Below are 25,783 nucleotides of genomic sequence, written 5' to 3'. Positions count from 1 at the left end.
GGCAGTACCAACCTTTATAGAATTTATTTATTTATTTACCTATTTACCTACTTATTTTTATTTTTGCTTTTCAGGAAAAAATGCTGTAAGGGTTATAAGTTTGTTCTTGGACAGTGCATCCCTGAAGGTATGTGATTCTATTTGGCATTTGTATCCCTGTGCGTTTGTCTCTCTCTCTCCCCCATTTGCCCTGATCTCTGCACTGGTGTAACCACAGGCTCAGCTGTATCTCACGTGTCAGTGGAGAAACCTTTTCTAAAAACCTGTTGGGAAAACAAAAAGACTGGCATCTTTCAATGCCAATCTTGATCCTCCTCTAAACACATGTGGCTTCACAGCTCTTGTACCATGACCTGCTGCAAACAGAGGGATGCATTCTGCTCTTGGCTAGGTACATGGAGCCCTCGGTACGCCCAGGAGCACACCTTTCCTTCTTGATGGCTTTCACCATGTACCCCTTGCATCTGGTCATGCCAAAATAGCTTGTAAAGACATGGAAAGGAGTTGGTCCTGCCTTTACTTATTTCCCAAAGACATCAGTGAAGGGAGAGCATCACCAAATGAGATCTCTTTTGCACTGCCTCTCCTGGTCATAGGCACAGCCTCCTTGTCCCCAGGGGCAGAGAGAGATGAGGAATTATTTGTGGTAGTTCATGCAGTAGTGACATAGGAAAAATCCCCTCGTGGCAGAGAGGAGCTGCCCATGGAATTTGCAGTGACAGTATAGCAGTCCCAAAGCTCAGAGATTTCTGCAACAAGATCTCATTTAGGAAAAGGCTGATCTCTGCCTGCCTTAGCCCCAGGGAGGCCTCCATTGGGTCTACCTAGCTGATGGCATCACTGAGCAGTAGCAATGTAACTTCTTCATTTGCTCCCACTGCTTTGCCTATTTCAGATGAAGTTGTCTCTGAAGTTATAGGAGATGAGGCATTCTTGGTCAAAAGCACATGGCCAGATATAAATAAGCCAATAAACCTTATTTGATCCAAAAAGCAGGTTAAAAATTGTTTTATGGTATCACATCCTATTTGTTGACATAGGGAAAACCTCAAACTCAACCTAAGACTTATACTCAATTTGGGATTGTGATGTTTTAAAAAGAAAAGTGACAAATTAACATAATGGAGAGAGTTTGCTGTTTTTTGAGGTACAGTTCCCAGCCCACAGGGATTTTAAGACAAACCCCACATCTTCTCAAAACATGAATTGTGCATTTGCTACTTCCTTGAGAAGAAACAACTCATAATGCCAGTCTAAGCCCTGGGGACTTGGAGGTGTAGGGTTTGGGAGAAATCAGTGCTCAGGAGGAGCTCTTCATCCCGTGGTTTTGCGGTGACTTCTGTTTCAGGGTGTGCAGCATGAGATGGTAGCTCCAGTGCAAGACAGACATCTGGAGGATGTGGTTATGCTGTGTTGTACAAGGTAGTTGTAAGAGAGAGAAGTCCTGAATCCTGCTGGGGTGGAGAGAAGCCAGGACTCTACACTCTGGCCTCCAGCTTTTCCATGGATAGTAACAGTTTTACACGCTGGTTATCCACTAAATGTAAAGAATACATCAGAAGAAGTAACAGGAGAAAAAAATAAAATTAAAACCATGGCAATATATTATTTTAGGATTCTAATTTTCATTTCTTGAGGTTTTAGGTGATTATGAAAGCTGCTTTTATTATGTACCCACTGACTTCTTTTAATCCTGTCTGTTAACTGCCTCTCAGTAACCTGAGAGTTTCTGCCACTAATTGAATTTCTCTGCTGATTCTGGCTTCTCTCTCTTTGTATCTCCATTCTCTCTTTTTCAGCTCAGTCTATACTTTGTCTTGAACCTCAGGGGCCACAGAAATTGCTGTAACATCTGAGAGTATCTTGGGCCTTTGGTATAGGGATGAGGAACGTGATTCAGAGAAGCACTCATTCCACTTACTCTGTTACAGGATATCACTTGGCTCTTCACACATTGTTTTGGCATAATCTTGACAGAGTAGCTGTATGGAATGTGCATCTTGACACAGGCACATAAATACATTACAGATGTGAGATTATTAGAGCACATCTGCACCTTTAAATCCAGTACTGGCAAGTCAAAGTAATGAGAAGTAGTTCCAGCCTTGTCTTCTCTGTGATTTTGCAGTGTCTGCAAGGAGGAGTAGAGGAACAGACCTTCCCTTGCCCACACTGTTACAGCCACCTTGGGAAGACACCAACCTCCTTCTTGGACACCTGCTGTTTAAACACAAAAGTTTTCTTTGTCCATGTCCATCTTTGGTTTCTGTCTTTTTATTTCTCATCTTTCCTTGAAAAGCAACTGAGATCAGTGCAGTCCAGTTTGAATCTATGCCATCAGGTTCTGAATTTCATTCATCAGCTCACTGTGGATTCCAGCTGCAGGAGCAGGGAGCAGTGGTCCTCAGGAAACAGTAACAGGAGTTGACTTTGTGTGATTCCCCCTGTAGCATCTCTTCCTGCTACACCTGACCAGAGAGGCAGGTCAAGAAAAGAGCTCTTCACCCTTTTCTCCCAAATGATCTCCTTCCTCTTTACTTTGGAGAATCACAGGTCCAACCAGGTCCTGTCTTTTGGTGTAACATAAAGCAAAACACAGACAGATGAAGTCTAGAACAGCTTATTTTGGAGAGCACCTTCTCTACCACTGGTTTGTTACTTGAGTTTCTTGGCTGTGGATTAGTTCAGAGCAAAATACTCTGCAACAGGCAAACACTAATCAGATCTGTTCTTTCTTCACTCATGCTGTTTCAAAGATATCCTAGGTAGGACTTTCCATGCTGTATTGCATTCCTGAGTTCACTAAAATATATATGGATACATTTGTGATTCTGCTTCAGGTTTTTGTATTTTATTAACATCTGCAGCAGTCTCATTCTCACCATGTGGCTTGTATTCCTCAAAGAAGGTTTCTTAGGCTGGGCTGGCAGACAAGGGTCTGAAAGTGGGAGAGTGCTTGCATCCTTGGTTCTGCAAAGCACACAGAGGAGGTGCAGCAGCTCCTGCATATTTTCATCCCAGTTGAAAAGACTGTTCCTCAGGGAGCCATGCTAACTGGGACCAAATCCCTGGGGACACACAGCTCTGTGATGCAGGACCTGCCCTCAGCTATTCTGTGATTTGGGTTGACAGTGTAAGAACTACCAGCAGGAGATTTCTACCTTCTGGACCCTTCCCTATGTTTGCATGAAAGTAAATGAAGCAATGGTCTTCATGGAGGTCTGCTAAGGTGGGTGTGAAACCATACTTAAAGACTATTTACAAGAAACATGGCAAAAGAGACAAGATTAGAAAGAATTGGCTCTTGTTCAGTCTAGACAAAGGAGGCAGAGGAGAGAGGTGATAACAGTTGTGAAGCATGTGAAAACTTGATGCAAGGGAGAAAGTAAACTGCTCTTCAAGGCCAAGAAGAAGAAAAACAATGGGTTTAAATGTCTTTAAGGGTATTTTGGATTAGATATGAGTAAAAAGCTTTCTATCTGCAAAGATATTTAATCTTGAGAATAGACTGCACAGTGGGGCATCACCATCCCCCAGGGATTTCTAGTACAGGTTGGATGAATGTTTGTCAGGAGAGTTTTATGCATAGCTAGTCGCACTGTTGGTGAAAGATGGTTCCTTCCAGCACTGTTTTTCTTTGTTTTGTTAGGGCACAACTCTTAGTGGAAGCACAAGGGGAACAGAGCTCATTTTGCCTCTGTTCTCAGTAGGCTGAGCATGGCACAGGCCAAATCCAGCATCTGCATGGGCACACTGGCTAAAGAGCAGGCAGGTTCACCTCAGAGCTGGGCATGCTAGCCAGTCCTCCATCTGATTTTATTGCAGTGGAAAAGGCAGCTGTGCTCAGGAAAAACACCACTAGTGCTTTATATTTGGGACTGTTCAGTAGTGCTAAATGGAACAGGAGTTTACAGCTCCAGCACCACCTAAAAACAAGCCCCCAGGCTGACTGTGTATGAAACCAAGAGCTATGTTTTTCTTCCACGCTTGTGCAAGGCTCTGCATTGTTGGACACTGGTGACTGCTGGCACTGCCATTCACCATCACAGCACTGCAGGAAGACTTCAAGAGTTAAAATCAATACAGTTGTGAAGTAAGGAGGACAGAAAGGAGGCCTGCTATTTAGAAGGTGACAAGGACAGGGAAGGAAATGCTTGGCACCATTACAACAATATTTTTTGGTCTAAGGAACTCCAGTGTGACATACAGCAGCTTGTTAAGTCTTTTGTGGTGCTTTTTTGTACCTTGGCACACTGTCACTTTTACCTCCAGTGCTACACACGTACTCTAAATACTTTGTACAGCAAATGTGTTCTCACTTGCTTTACCATCTATTAGTTCGTTTTAATTGTTTGGAAAAATCGTCATAGCCAGAGATGTCTGCTAGTCATTATTGTTACTCATTATTGAGTTTGGGCTTTAATTATTTTATTCAGTTTATGTGGAAACACAGTGCTTTGCTGGGACATCACTCAAGACACTTAGTATTGGTTTAGATGTATTTGGTCTGGAGCAGGGACAGGATATTTCTGCTGCGGGTCGCCAGTACCCCATCACTGGAGGTTTCACAGGGACAGCCATGTGGATCCTGTGTGCTGGATTATGTTTCTTTGAAATTGTATCAGAAACTGCCATCTGCTTTAGCATAAAAACCTGACCTTCAGCAGGGATTGCCTGCTCTGATTTTGAGACTGTATGCTGCTTCAGCTGTTTTTTTTTCTGCTGGCAAATATTCCCTATGGTGCTGCAAAGCCCTTGCAACCACAGCTGGGTGCTGCCCATCTGCCACCAGCCTGATGCCCCGGGCAGGGATGTGGGTCAGACCCTGTTTTGCTTTGGCATCCTTTCCCTGGACTGCAGTTCTGATGCCACAGAGGCAGTGAAATCAGAAGCAGATTCACTCTCCTTCAGGTTCCAAATGGGGACTTCAGAGGGGATTCTGGGATTCCACTGACAAGCCCAGTCAGTAACTTACTGGGCCCTAATCCTCACATTGCTATTACTGAAGGTGATGATGGTTTTGTAACAATGTGTTCTTTTCTAGAAGGGTTGTATCTGTCTTTGAACAATTATTATGTGATTTTAATTAACTTTTCCTTACAATGCACTTTCTGCCCAGAGCTGGCAGTTAGCCTGACAGTGTTTTACAGCATTTTGCTTAGGAAACGTTATTTTAAAAATCTGTTAAAAATTTGTAGAAGAAAACTGCAAAAGACCTTTTAGGCAATATATTTCTGTGAGAAGAATTCTTAAGTTCTGCAAAATGGGTAAGTGTCCCTTGCTTAAAATCCACCATTAACTACAGCAAAGCTGTAATTAGCAATTAGATTTTTTTTTTCTGTCGTTCTTTGCTTGTGTTTAATGAATGTGTAAATTCCAGGCTTCTTTCATCCTCAAAAACAGTGTCACTTGTTGCTTAATAGAGTAGTGAAATGCTTCCTGCCATATTATCATCCAGCTACTGCCACTGGCATTTTCATAACCACATTTTTCTCTCCCTAGACTACGATGTCTGTGCTGAAGCTCCTTGTGAACAGCAGTGCACAGATAACTTCGGACGAGTCTTATGCACTTGCTACCCTGGGTACCGCTACGATCGGGAGAGGCACAGGAACAGGGAGAAGCCTTATTGCCTGGGTGGGTAGGGAAGTGTGCTGAGCTCACCTCTGATGAATGATACATCCTGCTTCCTCAGGCCTTTTCGGAGTCAGATTAGTTCTGAAACCTTTCTTATTCTCTTTACTGCTGCGGAGCAAATGTGGTCTTTAACAATGGGAAGGGTTGGTTTCTGAAAGTAAGAGATCTACCATCTCCTTGAAATTATTAGGAGGCAGTACCTAAAATAAGATATATGTGCCCAAATTCTTTGAAATCTTCGGCTGATGTGATTTTCCCTTTTGAGCTTTATCTAGGGTTTTGGCCTGAGACTAAGGACATGATTATAACAGTAACCCTCAAAGCACTATATCCATGCCTAATTATGAAAATAAATCTTTAGAGTTTGATCCACGTGTCCAGAATCTATTTGAGGGCTGCTCCCTTATATGCGCTCCAAGGTGGCTAGCCCCCATGATTCAGTAGTGCTCCCCTGTGTGGTTTACTGTGCCAGGAAGCCAAAATTTGCAGGATAGAGCTTTGCTTGGAAGTTTTTCAATGTGAAAAAAATGGAACGTAGTGTTCACTGATACAATGGGAGATGTGTTATTAATAATAGTGAAGTTTGCACGCAGCTCCAGCCCAAAGCACCAGCAGAGCTGCAGCTACTTATTTGTTTAACCACAAAATCTCCTGCTACCTTTAAAGGAAGCATTTTATTGTATTTGAGGTCTAAAACCTCCAGCTTTAGGACATTTTCAGCTCTTGCTCCTCTCCAGATATCGATGAGTGTGCCACAAGCAATGGGACACTGTGTTCTCAGATCTGTGTCAACACCGTGGGCAGCTACAGATGCGAGTGTCACGAAGGCTACATCCGGGAGGAGGATGGCAAGACCTGCACCAAAGGAGATAAAGGTATGTGCTAGTAGGGCAGTAAAGGTCCTGGACCAAAGTACTGAGTAAAAGGTTGATCAGTCATAAAGAGGAACAGCTCCCTGTGCCACACTTGGAGCTAGGGGTATGTAGCTGGGATGTAAGTAATGCTCCTGGGGAGCCTGGGTTGTTCACCAGGCACCCAAGTGCCTGTTCAGCAGTCCTGCCACATGCTCTCCTCCTCCCTGATGTGTGAGCTGCACACACAGAGCAGTAAATTAGTCACATCTATAAAGAAAAAACATAAGTGCATTGAAAGGTGTGGAAAGCGTTTTTCCTCAGAGAGACAGAGTGGCTGATCAGTGAAACTTGACATTACAGCTCTGCCTAAACCATTTTTCCTTGATTCAACTGTTAAAAAACATATTTTTCCTCCCACACCAACCTGGATTATACCTAGTTTACAGCCCAGAACTCAGGAGACAAAGGACAAAAAACCTGCCAGGTGCTGATGCTTATAAGATTTCATTAATTTAATCTGTTAATTAAATTAATTTGTATTTACATGCCAACATTTGAGATTAGCAAATGGCCCTGGATAGGGTGTTCAGTGCCTCTAGGCACTAGACACTCAGAAAAGGTGTGCCTGGGAATTCCACACGCCTGTCAAGCACAGCTTAAATCAATTGTTAAATTATAGTGAGTAACACTGGATTCTGCTGATCTGCAATTTGTTTGTTTTGTGGCTGTGGTCAGAAGGTTTTTTCCTTTCTTTAATTAAAGTAATAAGTGATGAGACAGGTATAAAAGTGGGGGCTTATTCTTGCTTTTCGCTGTTTCAAAGGATGTAAGCGTGCTGTGTAAAAATTATTTTAAAGTATTTTACCTCATCCTGGTGATTAAGTTACAGCACTTAGAGTACTGCAGACTAAATACTTATGTGACAGTTTCAGAAGAAATGAGGAAGAGAATAGCCTGTGCTCCGGAAAAGAAAAAGCAAACTTCTTTTGATGAATTGTAACCTACCATGAGTTTGTCATTTAATGCCTGAACACTTGTCATTGCTCCGAATCCCACTGAAAGGCCAGAACAATTTATAATTCTTATTTTCCTCTGAAAAGTGTAACTGGAGCCACCCCATTAAATTTAATTGTTCCTTGTAGTTTCAATTTTTTTTTCCCTTATAAGTGTGTAGAAGTCATAAAGGAAGGAGGTATAACCTATATAATATCCTTGCAAATATGTTTTTTTTCACTTAACTTTTCCCCTGCCTAGTTCATATTTCCTGACAGGGTGATACCCAAAGCATTCAGGATAACCAGCTATTGAAATATTCAAGGCTGTGGAAGCAAATCTGAAAAAACACCAATTTTACACTGAATGTGCATGGTACATAAAAACGTCAGTTCCAGTAATTAATCTGGAATGAAACAACCACCATCCCTCAAAACATTTCCCAAACCAGCTGTGCAAAGCAGAGAGAAGGACACTTTCTGCTCTGCTTTACTCCAGGCTTGTGTAACTAATTGCCAGACCTCTGGAGCAAATGAAAGCGGGTCTGGCCACTTCTGTTTTCACGGGGCTTGAGTCCGTAACTCATCCCAAAGTAACCAGGGCTTTTGGGCAGCCGGAGGATCGGGCTGTAGCGATGCTCCACCCCGTGGTCAGCCCCAGCCCTGCACCGCCTCAGCGAGCCCCGCATCCCCGCTGGAACTGCTCCTAGAATTAACAAGATTATTTGCTTTGCAGAGTAGCTGGAACACTTAAGTTTGATTTTTAAATTTAGCGTGAGAGACGTGGGAACACACGTACCCCTCTGCAGCTTTGGCCACGTTGCATCTTTCCGGGGTGATTATGATTCATGTTTTCATCGTGCCATACCTGAAGGCTCCAATCCAGGCACATTCTGGCTGTATAAGTGAGCTTGATCGGGAGCTTTGGGTTTATGAGTAGGGGCACAAGATCAGGGAGCATTTTTCCTGCATACACGGTCATGTTGCATTTGACAGAGACAATAAGCTACCCACACTGAAGCAGGCAAATGAAACCGTCTCAGCAGGCTGAGCCCAGATAATACAACACAGATGATCCAACTCAACAGGCTCCATGTGGAGGCTGCCTGCAGCACAGCTCCCCACAGAGCTCTCACCCGCAAGCATCTCCTTTTCTTCCAGCATCAGCAAGAGTCTTAGAGCCTCTGCAGAGAAAACACATTGCTCTGCCCAGCAAATCGCTTATCTGTAGGTGCCACAGGGCTCACCTGTGTCCCACAGAGATGAGAGGACCCCCCAGTCAGAACAGCAGTATCACACATGAGCTAGGCTTGATGCTTTTGAAAGCCTTTGTAGCATCAGGCTGGTTTATGCCTCTTCTGAAATAATTTTCGTTTACTGATGTACGCCTGTGCAATGGAAACTGGATATGTAAGTGCCTTACTCAGTGCTGTCCAAACCAACACTGGTGGGTGAGCTTTGTATCTGCACCACACGTAGATGGCTCCTTCTAATTTCTTCCTTCTCACTCTGGCCTGTCCTAGGTGGCTTCTGGCTTTATCCACACTTTATCCTGACTTTATTCATAGTTTATTCCTGATAGAGGACCAGGGATGGGGGTAGAGCAAATGTCTGATGGATGACTCCTTTCCTGGGCTAATCATCACCTCTGTCCGGTATGAGTTAGGGGGATTCCACTTCTCTCCTGGGACAGAGTTCATACTTACTCATGTGACACTGCTGGACTTCCTCCTCCAAGAAGTCAATCCAACTGGATTTGCAGAAATCTCACTGGTATGATGTTTCCCAAACATTAGCTGACCGCCCCACATTGCTCTCTGTGGATTGTGACAGCCCTGTTTTATCTATACTTGTCAGCCTCGTGTACCACATCCCTCTGGAAGACAAACTGGATTTTATAATGAGACATAAGGCCAAATTCACCACTTCTTAATCTGCACATAATTCCTCTGATTCTAGAGGGATTGCATTAGGTTTAAAATAGCAGAGGCTCTGGCACTTTCTCCTTCTGACTGTGTGTTGCTTTCAACAACATTTCTCAACACAATGTGTATGTGTTATGAGGGAACTATTTTGGTAAAAAACAAAAGGAATTTTGGTTAAGACTAATACCAAACTCAAACTTTATTGGATTTTATAATTTTTATTAAAGTGGTTTTTCTAATGGTTCTATATGTATGCATCTGTAAATCCTACACAGGTCCAAAAATGGTCATGTCAAAACACTGATTTTTTTCTTTAAACGTAGATGAAAAATTGAAGAGGGAGGATGAAATTCATGAGGGAGCCCTAATACTGACCTCTGGTCAAGAGAAAAATTACCCTATAAAAATACAACAAACATGTTGATTCCTTTTCAAGGGGGTGCATGGTGCAGATTCTTAAATCTATGAAGAGAAAGACCTGTGGGAAGAGGCTTTGGAAGGAGCCAAAAGCAAAATTATTATCATCAGAAATAGAGCAGTGAGGAAGGAAACCAGTTCTGTGTATTCGGGTATCTTCACACAAAGGCTGAAGTCTCTCTGGAAGGTTGTTGGGACCAGCATAGCTGTGATGTGTTGAAATTCTTTTATGTAGAGTTCATCCCATAACTGTAGTTTTACTGTAGTGTCTTTTGGCCCTAAATCTTTGAGCCATCTGAACACTGCACAGAAAGCTGATCCGATATTACCAAGCCATGTGCTACCAGGAAGGGCTGGTGAGCTCCAACAGCAGAATGCTTACTGCCATTACAATGTTAAATAAATTGTGTTGTATTGTAATGACACTGGGCTGCAGCTGAGTGAGCAGGCAGATGATGAGAAGGGAAAACCCCCAGGCCTTTGTCTCCAAATCTTCTGGTCAGGTCAGTGCTAATAACAGTCTTAATGCTCCTGGTTATTCCAGTATCTTGCCCTTACAGCCTTCTCCTACCTGACTGGGAAACAAGAAATTCTCTTTCTCTTCTGAAAACCATCATACCCAGTATGTCATTAAGTCCAATGGGCTAAACATACCGAAAATTAGGTTTTCCTAAATTTGTGCATTGGTGGTCCCTAGAGGACGATCTGATGGGTGCAATATTCGTTATTAGACCCTGAAATAATTTTAAGTCATGTATCATGTAATAGCTGTTTTACTATAAAGGTTTTATTCTAGTTTAAACGATGGAGATGTTTTCAGAATTAATACACATTTATGGAAAGATGAAGGATGTGAAAGTGTGTGTCCAAGGGAGAAGTGCAACACAGTAACAAAGTGCATTTGTATTTGACCCTTTTGGAAGATTTTGACCATTTGCTAGCTCTGATGAGGAGCACCTGCAGAGTTTTTCCATTACAGGACACTAAGGACCTCTGAAAGGTCAGTGTTCAACTTCCCAGGTAACATTGTACAGGGCCACACATCATATCCATATCCAAAGCCTTGATGCACTCTATGCTTCTCAACAACTATATGTGAAAGAAACAAAGCACAGCTAGATTGTGCCAGCACGTATTACCCTGTATTTTGGAACCTGTTTCTCTTTAATCATTGAATCACAGACTGGTTTGGGTTGGAAGGGACCTTAAAAATCATTCGGTTCCAACCCCTCTGCATGGGCAGGGACACCTTCCACTAGACCAGGTTGCTCAAAGCTCCGTCCGACCTGGCCTTGAAAGCTTTTTTTAATTTCTTGAGACAATGCCTGCTTATTTGCCGTGGAGAAGTTCTTCATCATTAATGTAACTGGGAAAGGGACAAAAGTAATATTTGCAATATGTCTTACATTTTTAATTATTTAATGATTTCTTGAAAAGATCCTGTTCATACATAACATCAACAGGTGTGACCCTTCCTATTGCACGGATTTAAATCCCTGTCATTAACCTCCACCCCCTTCTCTGCTCAGGCTGATTCCATACCAGGGAGGAATACCCAGCAGTGATAAAGAACGGTTTGTGCAAAGTGAATTTAAATGACCATGTTGTGAGGGACTTTACTGTATATTATAGCATATGAAAATTTGCCCTTCAGGAGACTGTAAATCAGTTCAAATCTACAGGGTTAGTCTATCCTATACACAAAGATAAAAAGAAGGGGTGTAAATTTTTCCAGGTATTAACAAAAGAAATTCTTTGGGAACTGCTAACTGAAAACAGCTGCTTTAAAAATGACCTCAGAGCTGTCCCTGCAAAGTTTCTGAGTCTTACAGAGCAATTCACAGTCAAAGCATTATAATGGCAAGATTCTCTCCTTTTCACAGTCTGGGGAAATGTAGCAACCTTCAAGTAGGTTTTGCAATCACTTTATAACTTTTTTCCTTTGGATCTTTATATTTGTACTGGAAACTGTTTTCTTTCAGCTGTGCTTCCGGAGAAATCTGAAAATGTGGTGAAATCAGGGACATGCTGTGCTTCCTGTAAGGAATTTCATCAAATAAAGCAGACGGTTTTACAACTGAAGCAAAAGGTATGAACAATGATCAGTCATGTCTTTACCAGATCTGCATATTTTATGCCATCTGAGTTAAAATTTAAGTGTCTGGAGCTGCCTCTGCCTTGTGGCTCTTGCACCCATAAAAACAACAATAACATATTTTAAAATCATCTAGAAATGGCATCTCTTTCTTATGCTTCTGTATTGCTCGTAAGCAGATTGCTAACCAAGCACATGAAGCTGTGGTACCAGACCATGGCAGCAGAGTCTGGGAAACACCTATCCCAGTCTGATCGCAGGTTTCTTGGCAATCAGTACTGGCCTCAGCGATTTGTTCATTCTGAGTGCACAGGATTTTGGACTTGATCCACCTTTAGTGTGTATAAGTGCAAGACACTCTTGCAGGAATTTGGGAGAACATGATTTTGCATTTAATAGGTTGCTGGTACAGGGGTTTTGCCAAATAGGATGTGTGTGGCTAAACAAAAGCATCACTAGCAGATACACTAGCTGTGTTTTTTTTTAAATATAAACCGCTCAGCTCCAAACTTTTTTATTCTCACCTGTGTCCCTACAAGTGGAAAATAATGCCTTTTGGTGCCTGAGTAGGATTGAAATAAACCAGCGATCCAGTTCAGGATTTGGAGACCCAAGTGTAGCTGTGCAGGTGTAATGCCTTTTCTGGTGTCACGTCCTTCAAACATCCCAGTTCTCAGAAATAGAAGTGTTCTGCAGGAATATTCTCATCAACACATATTAACAGACTATAATTATTTCACCCAGGGTGCTCACTTAATTTCATTGTGTCAAAACACAGCTTGCTTGTTTCCATTAATATAGTTTAATGGAATTCATTTAGTCATGATGTTTGAGATACTCTATGTCAAAAATCTCATAATGTCATGTTTTCCTTCTGAATCAGTATGAAGATAAATATGAAAGTGACAGAATTTCATGTGTGATGGAAAGTGTGGTTTTTTAAAAAATGGTAGCCAACAGGTTTAAAAAGAAACAATGTTTGTGATTGCCTGTTTGTCCAGCCTCAGACAGTGATGCTGAGCAGGCCTGTGCTGACCCCTGGGAAGGGATCTGGGGTCACACTGTTAGCCAAATAGTTTGCTGCAAGAATTGATGGAAACCAGTGGCCTTAATTAATGGCAAGTTTTCTCTAACTTCCACTGCTAGATGCCTGTGTTCAAAACTCACTCCTGGAAATCTAATGCCATCAATACATCTTGCTGTGGGCAGCTGTTCAGAAGCCACACAAAGCCCCTCACTCTTCCCTCATATCTAAGTCCCATCAGTGTCTATAGACAAAATTTTTCACAGGTATCTTCCTAGTGGGACCTGATCTATTTGAAATCCTAAGAGGGAGCCCACTGGATTGTGCCTCACACAGAACTGGAGGAGATGGTCTCAGCTGTTTTATCCCACAGAGGGGAGAGTTTTGCCCATGCTCCAGTCTCATGCTCCTTTCTCTGCCAAGAGAGTCATGTACCCTCATGCTTCACCAGCTGCTCCCCATGGCCAGTTTCTTCTGTGGAGGACATGTCTCAATATCTATGGTCCAAGTTTGTTTTTTGTTTTGTTTGTTTTGTAAAGAATGATTAATTTCTGTCCCCTAGATAGTTTATGGGACTTGAGTCTTCAGATTGTGACTAAGGCTTTCAAATTTCATAAACTTTATGCAAAATTATATTTAGCAAAGGAGCCTGTGAAGGATCCAGTCCAGAAAACCCTACAACTGGGAACTCGGGTATATTTCTGGAACTGGGATGTGTGGTTTTGTGTCTCCATAGGAAAAGCCAAGATGAACTCAAATCCTGCTACCTCTGGTGATGGCACGAATACCTTTTTGGTATTTTGGCAACATCCTTTGCAGATTCAGGACAGAGCAGTTCTTAGATTAGAAACAGAAAGTCACCTTGCATGGTCATCCAGTGGGGTGCAATTTCCCAATATACTTGGGAGCTGTGGGCAGTCCTATGTTGATCTCTGACCTTGCTGGAAGGAAGAAGAGCATAAGGCTGGAAAACTAGGGGAAAGTTATCTCTCACATGGCCAACAATTTAATAAAAAAAACAAGAAAGAACTTGAGCAGTTGGAGTTGGAGCATTTCTGGATTCTGCTCCACAGATTTTTTTAAACATCTTAATTAGAAAGCCATGTTCCACGTTGCTTCTGTCAAGCGCTGTCGAAGTCATCTAAACCACAGATCTCCTAGAAACCGCCCAAAACTCCACTGCATGCAACACAACATATGGCAGTCTTGATTCTAGTAATGTCTTTCTTTAAAATTTACCCTCACTAATGTTTGCACGCATATAGAAAAACAATATTTTCCAAGGGCCATTAAGATTTGGAGCTGTGGACAGAAAAAGTCAAGGTCACTCTCAACCAAGATCTTGCTTCAGTTAAAAGGTGAAATAAAAAGTAGGCCAGTAAGGATAGCAAATCCCTAAGAGGATGTGAGTCAACATCAAAAACATGTAGTTTTGACCCAGTGTATGAAACAACCATTTTCTGTCCAGAAGATATTAAAGAGCAGTGAGTTAGACCAGAGCCTGGGTATTTTGGCACTCCTAGTGTATGCCTCAGGTCCAGCTAATTCTGTGGGGAAGCAAGTATGTATAGATGCTTTCACAGCAGCTATGCAGTTATATTTTTCAAAAACTTACAAAGTTGTTTAAACAGCCTTGCTTTCAGGAACAAGTCAGTATTTAAGCAACAGAAAATAATACAATTCCAAATCCTCTGTATGGATTAGTCTTTGTCAATAAATGCACTTTTTTACTCCAGCCTGGCCATTTGCAATATCAACTGAAGAGTATTAATTACAGGGACTATATACTAAGTGATATCTGTTTACCAGCAGGGATAGCAATAGATGCCCAAAATAAGATCTGATCAGAAATTTAAATACAAGCTGTAAGGAGGATATCAATTAATGTGTCACTCAACTTTAGTCACCCCTAAGGAGAAACACTGGTATCACTTGAAAATATTCTCACAAAAACTACCCCAACGTTACAGCTCTCTCAGGTGGTCACAGGATTAAATTCTATGTCTAGGCTTCATTTTGGCAGCATTGACCTCGTAGACCTCTTGGTTGATTTGTTTCATATAATGGAAGTTGTCCTTGCAATCTTCCATTCATATACAGCTTTGGATAGGGGGCACACCCTGGGAAATAAAACTTCGCAGTGTGCTGAATGGGGCTGGACCTCCTCATGCTGGTCCCTGGCCAGTGTTACTACAAGACCTCCCAGGTACCTATTTTTCCTCTTCAGTCCCACATGTAAGGAACTGTCACCCATACAGTTGCCCTTTTTCTTTAGCAGCCCCATGCTTTGGGCTGTGCTGCAGTGGCTGGGATGTTGGCTGAGAAAGCTACAGGGTTATTGGTAAACAAAGCAGATGCTTTTCTTGGAAAAACCAAAAATGACAGCACAAAGGGCATCCCAGTAGCTGTGCTGGATATCCATTGTCTATGTGAGCATCAGATATATAGGAGTAAGCACATAAGAAACACCCTATGGGGCTTCTGTGAAGTGCTGACCTCATATAGCCACTGATTTCTGGATAGGTGGCGTGTATCTAACAAATTCTTGTAAGACTTACATCATGTTACTTTATTTGCCTTCCGTGCACTCATCTTTGAAGCAGCAATGCTTTCCAAAACCTGAGTCACAAATGGCTGATAACTCCCTGTATTCCTGTCATCACATTTTGAATTCTGGTCTGAAAAAATGAACTGATGTTTTGGTCCCAGTTTGGACCGGGAACTGTGTCATCATTTCCAACTTTTTTTCTTATTTTTGCTTCCTTCAGAAGTGTTCATTGCATCCAACCCCAAACTGCAAGCAGCGCTGGCAGCCCTTGAAGTGCATTCCTTAACTAACAACTTGTTTGCCAAAACAAATTTGCCAGTTATAGTATGTACTACAAGTGCATAGCATTATTTTTTAATATGTTGTAAACATCAGGTTTTCACTAGGGGCAGGAAGGTGTATATCAAATAATTGCAGTCGCAAGCAGGAGTCTTGAGAACAGCTCACAGGGAATTGCAAATAGCTGATTAAAAGCACTGATAGATAGCAGGAGCCATAATGTATTTTATTTAATGCAGCTCTCCCCACACAGATGTTGTAGAATCCATCATGGAATTGTCCAGTGAGCCAAATTCATTTAGGGAACAACTAAGTTCACCCAGGATAGATCTGTCCTGGTGTTGCTGAAATAGCTCTTCAGTTGTTTGGCAGGGCAAAATTCCCAGCTCTACTTGCAGCCACTCACTGCTAATAGACTTCTTTACTCCTGGCTTGTCCAGAGAATCAGCTGTCTCTGGAGTGACTAATTTCTTTTTTTGCAGACTATTTCTAAATACATTTAATTGTTAGATATATTCAATCTGGGAAAACTAATGTTTAATGGATAATTAAACATCCATTGTTATGGATAATGGCACTTTAAGCTACAGTGTGCAATTATTCCTACATTCTCATTTACTTTAGCTTTGTGTCCCTATGCAGAGCAGATCCAGACCTGTTGGGTTAATTAGTATGGGTAAAGAGCCAGATCCACAGGGGGGTTGGGGTTCTCACTGGAACCTGTGAGAAGTTATGGGCTTGTGCAGCAATTGAAAACTTAAATATCAGAACAAACATTGTCCTGAGAAAGGGCAGTAAATAAAAGGAGGAAAATTCATATAAAGAAAAAGAGGTTTCCTAAGAAGATCTAAGCAGTTGTGAGGTTCCATTTTTTTGACAACTTTTTGCTCTGTATCTCCTGAATTTTTCCTATGTTCCATTTGGATTCACTTGCAGTATTTTCATAGTGAATTGAAAGGTGAACAGCCTCACGGGAAGGGTTTCTACTAGTTTGCTTGTTCCAGGCAAAGAAAAGTACCATAATGAACAAACGCCTTTTCCTAACAGTGTCATGTTTCTTCATGTGGCACCTTCTAAGCCTGAGCCTGGGTATCTGATACCTGATATGTAGATTATGTCTAGGATCCCCTAGACATGCAAACACACACACACACACGCACACACCCTGTATATGTAAGACAGAGAAGGGTACTATTTCTGCAAAAACTGACTTCATGGGGCATCCAAAACATCCCATGGAAAGGCACTGGAGACTGTTACTCTCCCTGACAGTGGTGTCTTACCTGATTTCTTCAAGGTGGTTGGTCACCTGAGAGCAAGAGTCCCCAGGCATCCTTCCAGCTGGTTGAACTCTCTGTGAGGACATTCCATTGCAGGGCCAGGGAGACAGTTTTTCTTGAGAAAAGAAAAGATGGCAGGAGCTTAAAGAAAACTTAATTTTGGTAGTTGAAAATCATAGAATCGCACAGATGAGCACAGCTTAGGTGTAACATCTGCCATAGCCTTCTCACAGTCATATTTTTCCCTGATTATTTCAATTAAATATTTATATATGCTGCTTGTCTACATGAAACCAAGAATGGAATTTATTCATCTGAATGATGAACAGCTTACAGTGATTTTTGGTTTTGGCAGGTTGCTTTGCTACCAAATAATGCTGCTGATCTTAGCAAGCAAATCACTGGTGAAAAAGTGCTTGCATCTAATGCATACATCCCTGGCCCTCCAGGCCAGCCCGGCCAACAAGGCCCTCCAGGTAAGATACAGATCAGAAGGATATGAATGTGCAGTACTGCCATAGATAAAAATTAAAAGCTCCATCTTTTAATGTGATAGGTTTTCATGTGTTTCATATTATTTGTTATTATTAAATCTGTGTTGGTGCTAAATTTAAGAATACTATCTTTTCATTATGGTGAGCCTCTGCCATCTATGATGTATAACACCATCATTATGTCTTAGTTTCCTTGTGTTTCTTGGTATGCAAGCTATGTTTGTCCTATATGTGTTACATTTCTCCCACTCCCTGGCATGCCTCGCTGGCTTCTTTGTCATTTCTTGTACTTTAACTCTGTCTTAAAACACTCTCCATTTCATTTCAGCTTTAGCTCACTGTCATTATTAGAGCAGAAAAATGTGCTTTCAGTTTTCCAGGGTTTGTACCAACTGCTTTATTTTTCCTTGCTTTGTTTTGCAAGGATTCATTTGTTGGTTTTATATGTGTTCCATGTTCAAAAGGGATCTGAAAAGAAAAACTCCACTCGCACCTTATTTGCTAAGGTTGAACCAATGGGAAAAACAGGGTTCCTAAAGCTCTAACTTAAACCAGACACCTTGCAACCTGCACCCAGTTATGTTAAAAATTTTGCAAACTCTGCTGAATGCAGATCTAATTTTGGCTCAGTGATAAATCTAAGGAATCAGCATTGTGCTGGGTTTCAGCAAGATTGTTATAGGGGACTAGCTGATATTCCTTAGGAAGTTTGCTTTACTCCTTACCGATCTTCCCCCCATTTGTCCCCACTTTCGCAGTCTTGCTTTGTTTTTTGAGTCTTTTTTCTGGGAGGCTGAGTTTCTTCAGTCTTCTGTATATCGTAAGTGCGAGGACAATGTGGTTAGAGATTCTGCATCAGACTCTGAAATGCACAGTGTGCTGCCTTGCAATCTCTCTATCCTAGGCCTGGCCCTGCATGTCCTCCATTTGCTTTACCCATGACTGAGCTCTCCAAGGTACTGTAGAATTGTCTTCTCCTCTTGAAAACCACCCCTGCTCACCACCTCCTCTGACCTTAGGAACAGGGCAGCTGAGTCTTCAGGAGGAGTCATAGAGTCACAGAATGGTTTAGGTTGGAAGACACCTAAAAGATCATCGAGCTCCAATCCCCATGCCATGGGCAGGGACACCTTCCACTAAGCCACGTTGTTCAGGGTCCCATCCAGTGTGGCATTGAGTCTAAGAAGTTCATCACTGAACTCTTTAACTCTTTTACTCCTTTTGAAAGCCCTAATTATGTGTATTCTATCATGCCAAACTCTTTTTACTCACTGCCTTTCGTTTTCTATGCTCTTCAGAAGCCTTCATTGCAAAGAAAAGTGTTTCCCCCTCTAATTATAAAGCAATTCAGCTAGTGACACTTCAGTGGTCTTTATTTTTGTGCAAATATTGCTTCAGGTTCCTGATTTTCTGATTTGGTTTTCATAGTGTTGCTCTTAAACTAAACATGCTTTGCTGCCTGTGTGCGTCTTAAAAACTAACATTCTCTGTTGAAGAAGCAGAAGCTGAAAGGGATTTAAAGCAAAATGGATGAACAGAGCCTTTTTTACCCCAAAGACATTGGCTACTGTACTGTAGCCAAAAAGAGAGGTGTGACCCACCACCAGAAGAGGCATACTTCAGTGGTTTTCATGTAGATGCCTTTGACCCAACATATCCATGAGTTTTCTGAGGCTTGCTTTTTATGAGATGTTTCTCATTTTGTGTCAAAATGAGGCATTTCTTCTTTTCTTTTCATTTCCAGTTTGTGTATCTAACCGCCTGGCAGTGGCAGTCTCAGCTTCTTTGCATACATAATTTTTATTTACAGACTGTTTTGTTAAGTTCTCCTGTAGCCATTGTGACAAGAAGTAACTTCTGTTGCTTATGTTGTTGTGGATTTGGGTGTGTTAAGGCAACCAGTCCATTGAATGGTTCAGAAATTTGTTAGTCCCCTCTGCTTGCATTGATGAAGTGTCCTGAGGGCTTCCCCTGGCAGGTAACCTTTGCTGTTGATTGCAGGGGCTCCAGGACCAAAAGGGAGTCAAGGAGTTCCTGGGTCACCTGGACCTCCTGGACAGCCAGGCCCTCGTGGATCAATGGGACCTATGGGTCCATCTCCAGACATATCACACATCAAGCAGGGCAGACGGGGCCCCGTGGTCAGTATTCTCACCTCCCACTGTGCATTGCACAATTCTCCTTTAGATCTACAACCTCTCATGTCCTTGTGAACACTTTCTTTTCTCTTGCAGGGCCCACCAGGAGCCCCAGGGAGAGATGGTAGCAAGGTGAGGAGAGGTACTGTTTTCCATAACATGGGCCTGTGATGTGTGGGCTTGCTAGAGAGACCATCTATACACTTGCAGCCACACCCTTTTACTATCTCATTTCCTGTGATAAAATGAAAATGTCCTGTTGTCCTGTCCCTTTGTGTCTTCCTTCTGCTATTCCTCTAGCCCTGCCAGGCTACCTGTCAAGCAGCTTCCTTTTCCTTTTTCCTTTTCCTTTTTCCTTTTCCTTTTCCATTTCCTTTTCCTTTCCCCTTTCCTTTTCCTTTTCCTTTCCCTTCCCTTTCCCTAACTCTTCCTCTTTCCCTTCCCTTTCTTTTCCCTTGCTCTTTCCCTTTCCTTTTTCCTCTCCCTTTCCCTTTCCCTTTCCTCACTTTTGACTCTTTTTCCATGAAGAAATATAGATGCCTGTGAATTTCTCCTGATAACTGGTCTACTTTTTATTGTCTCTGAGAAGTATGAGAGTTGTGCCCAACTCTGCTCCCATTAGAATCCGTGGTGATTTCTGTGCATTCTTCCTTCACTTTCTTTTCTTTCTCTGAGCAAGTGTAAGATGGTGATTTTTGATCTGTGAGCAGTAAGTGAGGAAATCTGAATTCTTGAGGAAATTGTGATTCTTTCATTTCCTTTAGTTACAGTGAACTAACTAAGGTGGTATTGATTACAGGGCGAGAGAGGTGCACCAGGACCAAAGGGGATACCTGTAAGTATTGCTTACAGGAGGAATTTCCGCAACAGAATGGTGTTGGCTACTAACAACAGGTCAGACAAGAGAGGGGGGAAAAACCCTCTCCTGTTTCAAGAGCACAGTGAAAATATGAAAATGTTATTGAAAGGAAAATAATTACCTGGTTTCATCCAAGTTTTGCCTACACACCTCTTCCCTGGATGGGTGTGACACTGAGTCTCTGCCCTACAACGAAAGGCAGTAGCATGAGAGAGATCCTGGGCAGAGTGCTAGAGAGAGCAGTTCAGCCACCACTCCTAATGGGAGTGGAATCCTTGGAAGCTTTTAAATTCCTGCCTGTCTTCTCCATCGGTGACTTGGCAAGCTATAGACTTTGAACAAGAGAAGAATGAATATTTGCAATCTGTTTTCAGGTGAAATAGTTTAAAACCTTATTTCTTACATCATTTTCTCTTTGGTGGAATGGATTTTAAGAATATGTCCTGCAGGGTGTCCTCATTATTAAACAGTGTGCTTTACTGTGTGAAGTGAGCTAAAAAAGAAATTAGGTTTTCTAAAATCACATAAAACCAGATGGATACTTTCTGCACTGTAATTACCACTATATTTAGTAAGTGATGGACAGCAGCGAGACTACCATAATGAAAAGATGCTTTTCAAGTATCAGCATTGTTGGTATTCCCTGGAGAAAACCAAGATTTATCTCCTGTATTTCCATGAGGTGTCAAGATACCCTCCAGAGGCAGACATAGCAAAGTAACAAAAGGGCTAAGCTCTGTGTAAATGTAGGCTCTGTCTGCAAAAACATCTCTTGAAAATCGTTTCCTGAGCAGGTTTACTCAAAAACAAACCATTAAATTTTGGCATCTAATACCAATCAGTATTTTAGTGAGCTACCCCTGCATGATTTATTATATCATCCAATCTGAAAACGGTAAGAGAGAAGTGGATTAATATTATTATTAATGACCATGCCTTGTGACTGCAGGGCCCACCAGGTTCATTTGATTTCCTATTGCTGATGATGGCAGATATCAGAAATGACATCGCTGAGCTGCAAGAGAGAGTGTTTGGACACAGGACTCATTCATCAACAGAGGAGTTTCCATTACCTCAGGAATTTACAAACTATCACGACACAGTAGATATTGGATCTGGAGAAGACTACAAACCACGGGCACCACCCAGAGACTCCAGGATACAAAAGGCAGCCCATCCTTAGCTACACCTACTGAAAAATAGAGCCTCTTTAGAGTGCTTTGTTATAAAAATGCACTGACAATGTAAAATATATATTGTATTATTTCCCACTTTTCTCTCTGTTTTTCCCCAACCATGCTGTCTGTGCTGTAGCTTTCCTGGTTCATGGTAGCCTCCTTGCAGTAACTCCATACCGTCAAGTAAGCACTGTGTGTTGTACTTATACCGTAAAGAAAATCTTGTTAATATATAATACAGTTAAGGCATGCTCCAGCTAATGGTGCAGACCACAGCATTTCATCTGCCTACCTTGCATTCTATGCCCAAATGACCTGGTACTCAAATTTTGCCTGGGGTAGAAAGGTAGATGAACATCATCCCTGAATGACGTCATTAATGAAAATCTTGGTCCATACTTGTATACTACACATGTATAATATATATACAATACTTGTATAATATACATGTTATACCACTGAACTCAAGGCTCCAGCTACTGTCCCCAGGCTAAGAAGGGTGTGAAAAGTAGATTTCTGTTTCATAGCAGAGGCCAGCTGTAAAATAAATGTCTTGTATTATGCCTCACCATGGCAGGAAAAAAAAAAAATGCGGATCAAAAAATTGATCTGGAAATTATTTGACTTTTTGTTAAAAAGATGTGTTTGTCCTAAACTAATATTACTTTTCCCTTGCCGTTCTCCCATTGCTCAGTGTGAAGGCTGATTCCCTTACTCAACAGATCCATGCTGGATATGTTACACAAAGGTGAGCAGAAGAACAGGAAATGTATAAAGCGGGAAAATCAAGCATAAGTGAATCAAGTGGGCTTATTGGCAAGCACAAAATCAATCCCAGCCTTGCAGTAGGAGTTGGATTCTGACCTCCACTGGTGAAATGCTGAAATCCAAGTGAAATCGAGACCAGGGAGAGGCCTCATGTTTGCAAAGAGGTTCCATCTGTTTTGTTCCTCTGCTGCATGAGGGTGACCTAAAATGGTATCAGTGGAACTGGAACACGGAGTTGCAGTGTATTTGGCTGGGTGTATGAGGAGTATGAGTAGGTGCAGGAGTGCACATGACAAAACTTTTCCACATGGATGGCTAAGGTGAGGTACTGCACATGGGATCCTATATTGGTGAAGGGGGATAAAAGGGATTGCCCTTTTTTTACACTGGAAAATTGGATGCCCAAGTTAGACCATACCTCATGGATGATGTACGGTGCCATTTCTTTTGGACTACCACAGCTGCTGAGGACTTTGCCATGCTTAGAAGATAAAGGAGTATGTTAAGCACAAAACTTCAATGTTGTATCCTTGTAGCTGCTACTTCTACAGTATGTTTAGTGCTGGGTCATGTCCATGTTATAAATGCGAAGAAAAAAATTATCATTTTGCCATGCTTTTCAGAGCTGGAAGTTCTAAAATAATAAATACAGGTAAAAATATAAGGAGGCCCTTTTCAAATCAGCCGTAAAGGTTTGGGTTTCCTTCCATATTCTTTGGCCCTAAAGCTAGTTAGTACAACCTTTACACCACCAGTACAGGTCGTGTTTTATGAACAGCTGGCTGCCTAGACCTTTCTTTTGTGTATTATCTTAAGAGAATGTGTTAATCATTTCCCATCTCCTCGCTGTCACTATGCCACAAGCAAGGGCATTAGCTTTAAGAACATTAATGTTCTGTTTTCTTCTTCATGTTATATGTATATCGATATTTACAAATCAAGGGGATAACTTAGAAAAAAAAATATATATATAGTTGTAGTGCTCTCACCCTGTCATTTTTGGGCTTCTCTGGGAGGAGCTCCCTTGGAAGCTGCTGATCCAAGTAGTCTCATGAACTAGGTAGGAGGGAAATCAGTTGAGATTTAGGGAAGGAAAGCGTGGCCAAAAGAGGCAGGCAGCAGTCTGAAAGAAACCTCTAAGACACCATGAAGTGAGGCACTTACACCTTATTTTTCTAAATTTCAAACAGGCAAGTAGTTATAAATAATTTAAAAATATGCATCTTAAATTTGTTAAATGTCACATGTTCTATGTGTAACTCTTGAAAATGATGTAACTCTTGCATAAGTTCACTACCACATCCTATCCATCACCTGCTGGATCAGGTTGATTCCCACTGGAGAATTTGTAGCTGCAGCTTTTTTTGACCATCAGGTACTGAATAATGTGTTAGATGAATGACTTCCTACGTAACAACTCAAGTCTGTGCCCCCCCGCCCCATAAGAAGGTGTGTGATAAAAAAAGACACTTACTTTAGTCCTAATCTCTGCTTTTCTAAATACAGACAAATGCCAAAGTTCCTACAGACCATCAAATTCAGGGGAAGGGGACAATTTACCCTGCTGTGCTAAAACATCCAGAGAAGGGAAATTCTGAGGGTAGATCAGAAAAATAGATAAAATACATCTATGAAAATCTAATCTAAAAATCTACATCTAAAATACCTCTATAAAATACATCAATAACTTATTTTATAAAATACATCTGTATTTTTTCTGCTCTGTAAATACAGAAAGCTGTCCTACAGACCCATGAACATAAAAGCTGGCACATGCTTGTGTGAATTTCTGAATGGAAACCTGGAAACCTTAGTCTCTTCCCTTTCTGGAGTAGAGATCACTGGGTTTAAGTCTAGAGCAGGGTTTCCAACAGACACACGGACTCCGTAAAAAAGGTGAAGCAAAGTGAAACCTGGGTTTGTCCTTGTGCTTCACCCTCCTCTTTCCAGAGTCCCTGCCCCAAATCTGTTGGCTGAGTCCCAACAGAAAGGGGGGGACACTATGGTAAAGAGAAATCCAGGAATTTCTCCAGCAGGGTGAGCCCCTCTGAGCACAGCTGGACAGAAAGGCTCAGCCTTCTGACTGTGTCCTCCCTGCATAGACCTTTTTCTTTTTACCTCTGATTAACCATATGATAACTTTCATAACACATTGTATCAGAAACAATTCGTTAAGATTTCTGGATAAATTGCATACACTCATGTAGAAATGTGATGTTTTCTTTAGGATACCGAAGCTTTTTTAAAGCCGAAATAATTTCCAGTTAAAAATTTGGTCACTGGGGAGCCAGGGAAGTCTTTACCTTGCAAATTATTTATTCGTATATGGTCCCAAAAATAACAACACCCTCCCCTTCACAAGAATCTAAGAAAAGAATGTAGTATCAGCTACACTTACGCCCAGTTTCAATGCTAGACTCATGCACATGACAACTTTGTTTCGTATAAATACTATGTATAATTTTATTAGAAATAAATCTTATTTTGATGTTAAGACATCAGGTTATAAGCAGAAGGATAATAAAGAGTTTGTTATTTTATTAATATTAGAAATCTATTTAATGAAAACATTTGCAAGAGTGTGTAGTGATGGGAGAATGGTGATTGTTAATGGGTTTTAACAGAATTATGAAGCTTGGAAATTTTTTTCTTTAAACACTGTGCTAAGTAGATACAGGATTAGTCTTTCTTGCAAAGCTGGAATACTGACACAGAGTTCCTATATTGTCAGGCTATGTCAGGAAAAGGAGAGAAAAAATGATTGTAAGTGGAATTAAGGTAATGCCTGGAGTTATTGTTGGCATCACAGCTTGAACCTTCTTCCTTGAAGTATTTCAAAATATGCTAAGCCCCAGAGAGGGAACAAAAGATGGGGGTGGGGTCCAAGGATTTGTTAATTTCACATTAAAGTCTGTATGTTTGTTCCTAGTACACATTCCAGTAACTATATGGTTCACTTTATTTATATATGAAATGCTAAAACGTGTATAAAATGATTGTGATTTTATGATGTATTCATAATAACAAAGCTATTTTTTCTTACACTGTTGGTATCTGCTTTTGTTAAATATCCCTTCTCTGAAATACAGCAATGTTGGCTTCAATGGTCCAGTAGCATGAAACCTCCTTATGTTGCCTTTCAGCAGTTTTCTTGCAGCTGAATTACAAGCACTGCTAGGAGGACAACGGGGGTGGGAGTGCTAGCAGATAAAGCAATTTGTGTATTTTGGAAATAAGGCTCACATCTGCCTCCACTACCAGGATGGTGTCTCCTTAGCCCCGCGAGGGCTTCAAG

At 41.5% G+C, this 25,783-nt stretch overlaps 1 protein-coding gene across 1 annotated transcript in view; it reads left to right on the top strand.

Annotated features, from left to right (window-relative positions):
* Positions 1–25,532, top strand: part of CCBE1 (collagen and calcium binding EGF domains 1) — a 100,936-nt gene extending 75,404 nt beyond the window's left edge. Inside the window, exons 3-11 of the mRNA XM_030467279.1 lie at positions 75–127; positions 5,503–5,637; positions 6,375–6,512; positions 11,808–11,914; positions 17,407–17,527; positions 19,547–19,686; positions 19,780–19,815; positions 20,483–20,518; positions 21,492–25,532. Of these exons, the coding sequence (XP_030323139.1) occupies positions 75–127; positions 5,503–5,637; positions 6,375–6,512; positions 11,808–11,914; positions 17,407–17,527; positions 19,547–19,686; positions 19,780–19,815; positions 20,483–20,518; positions 21,492–21,725 (1,000 nt within the window). The 3' untranslated portion in view covers positions 21,726–25,532. The remainder of the gene's footprint in view (positions 1–74; positions 128–5,502; positions 5,638–6,374; positions 6,513–11,807; positions 11,915–17,406; positions 17,528–19,546; positions 19,687–19,779; positions 19,816–20,482; positions 20,519–21,491) is intronic.
* Positions 25,533–25,783: the final 251 nt, after the last annotated feature.

Source organism: Calypte anna, chromosome Z (assembly GCF_003957555.1).
Source record: "Calypte anna isolate BGI_N300 chromosome Z, bCalAnn1_v1.p, whole genome shotgun sequence".
NCBI lineage: Eukaryota > Metazoa > Chordata > Aves > Apodiformes > Trochilidae > Calypte > Calypte anna.
The sequence above is the reverse complement of the archived record's forward strand: the minus strand, read 5'-3'. Positions and strand labels throughout refer to the sequence as shown.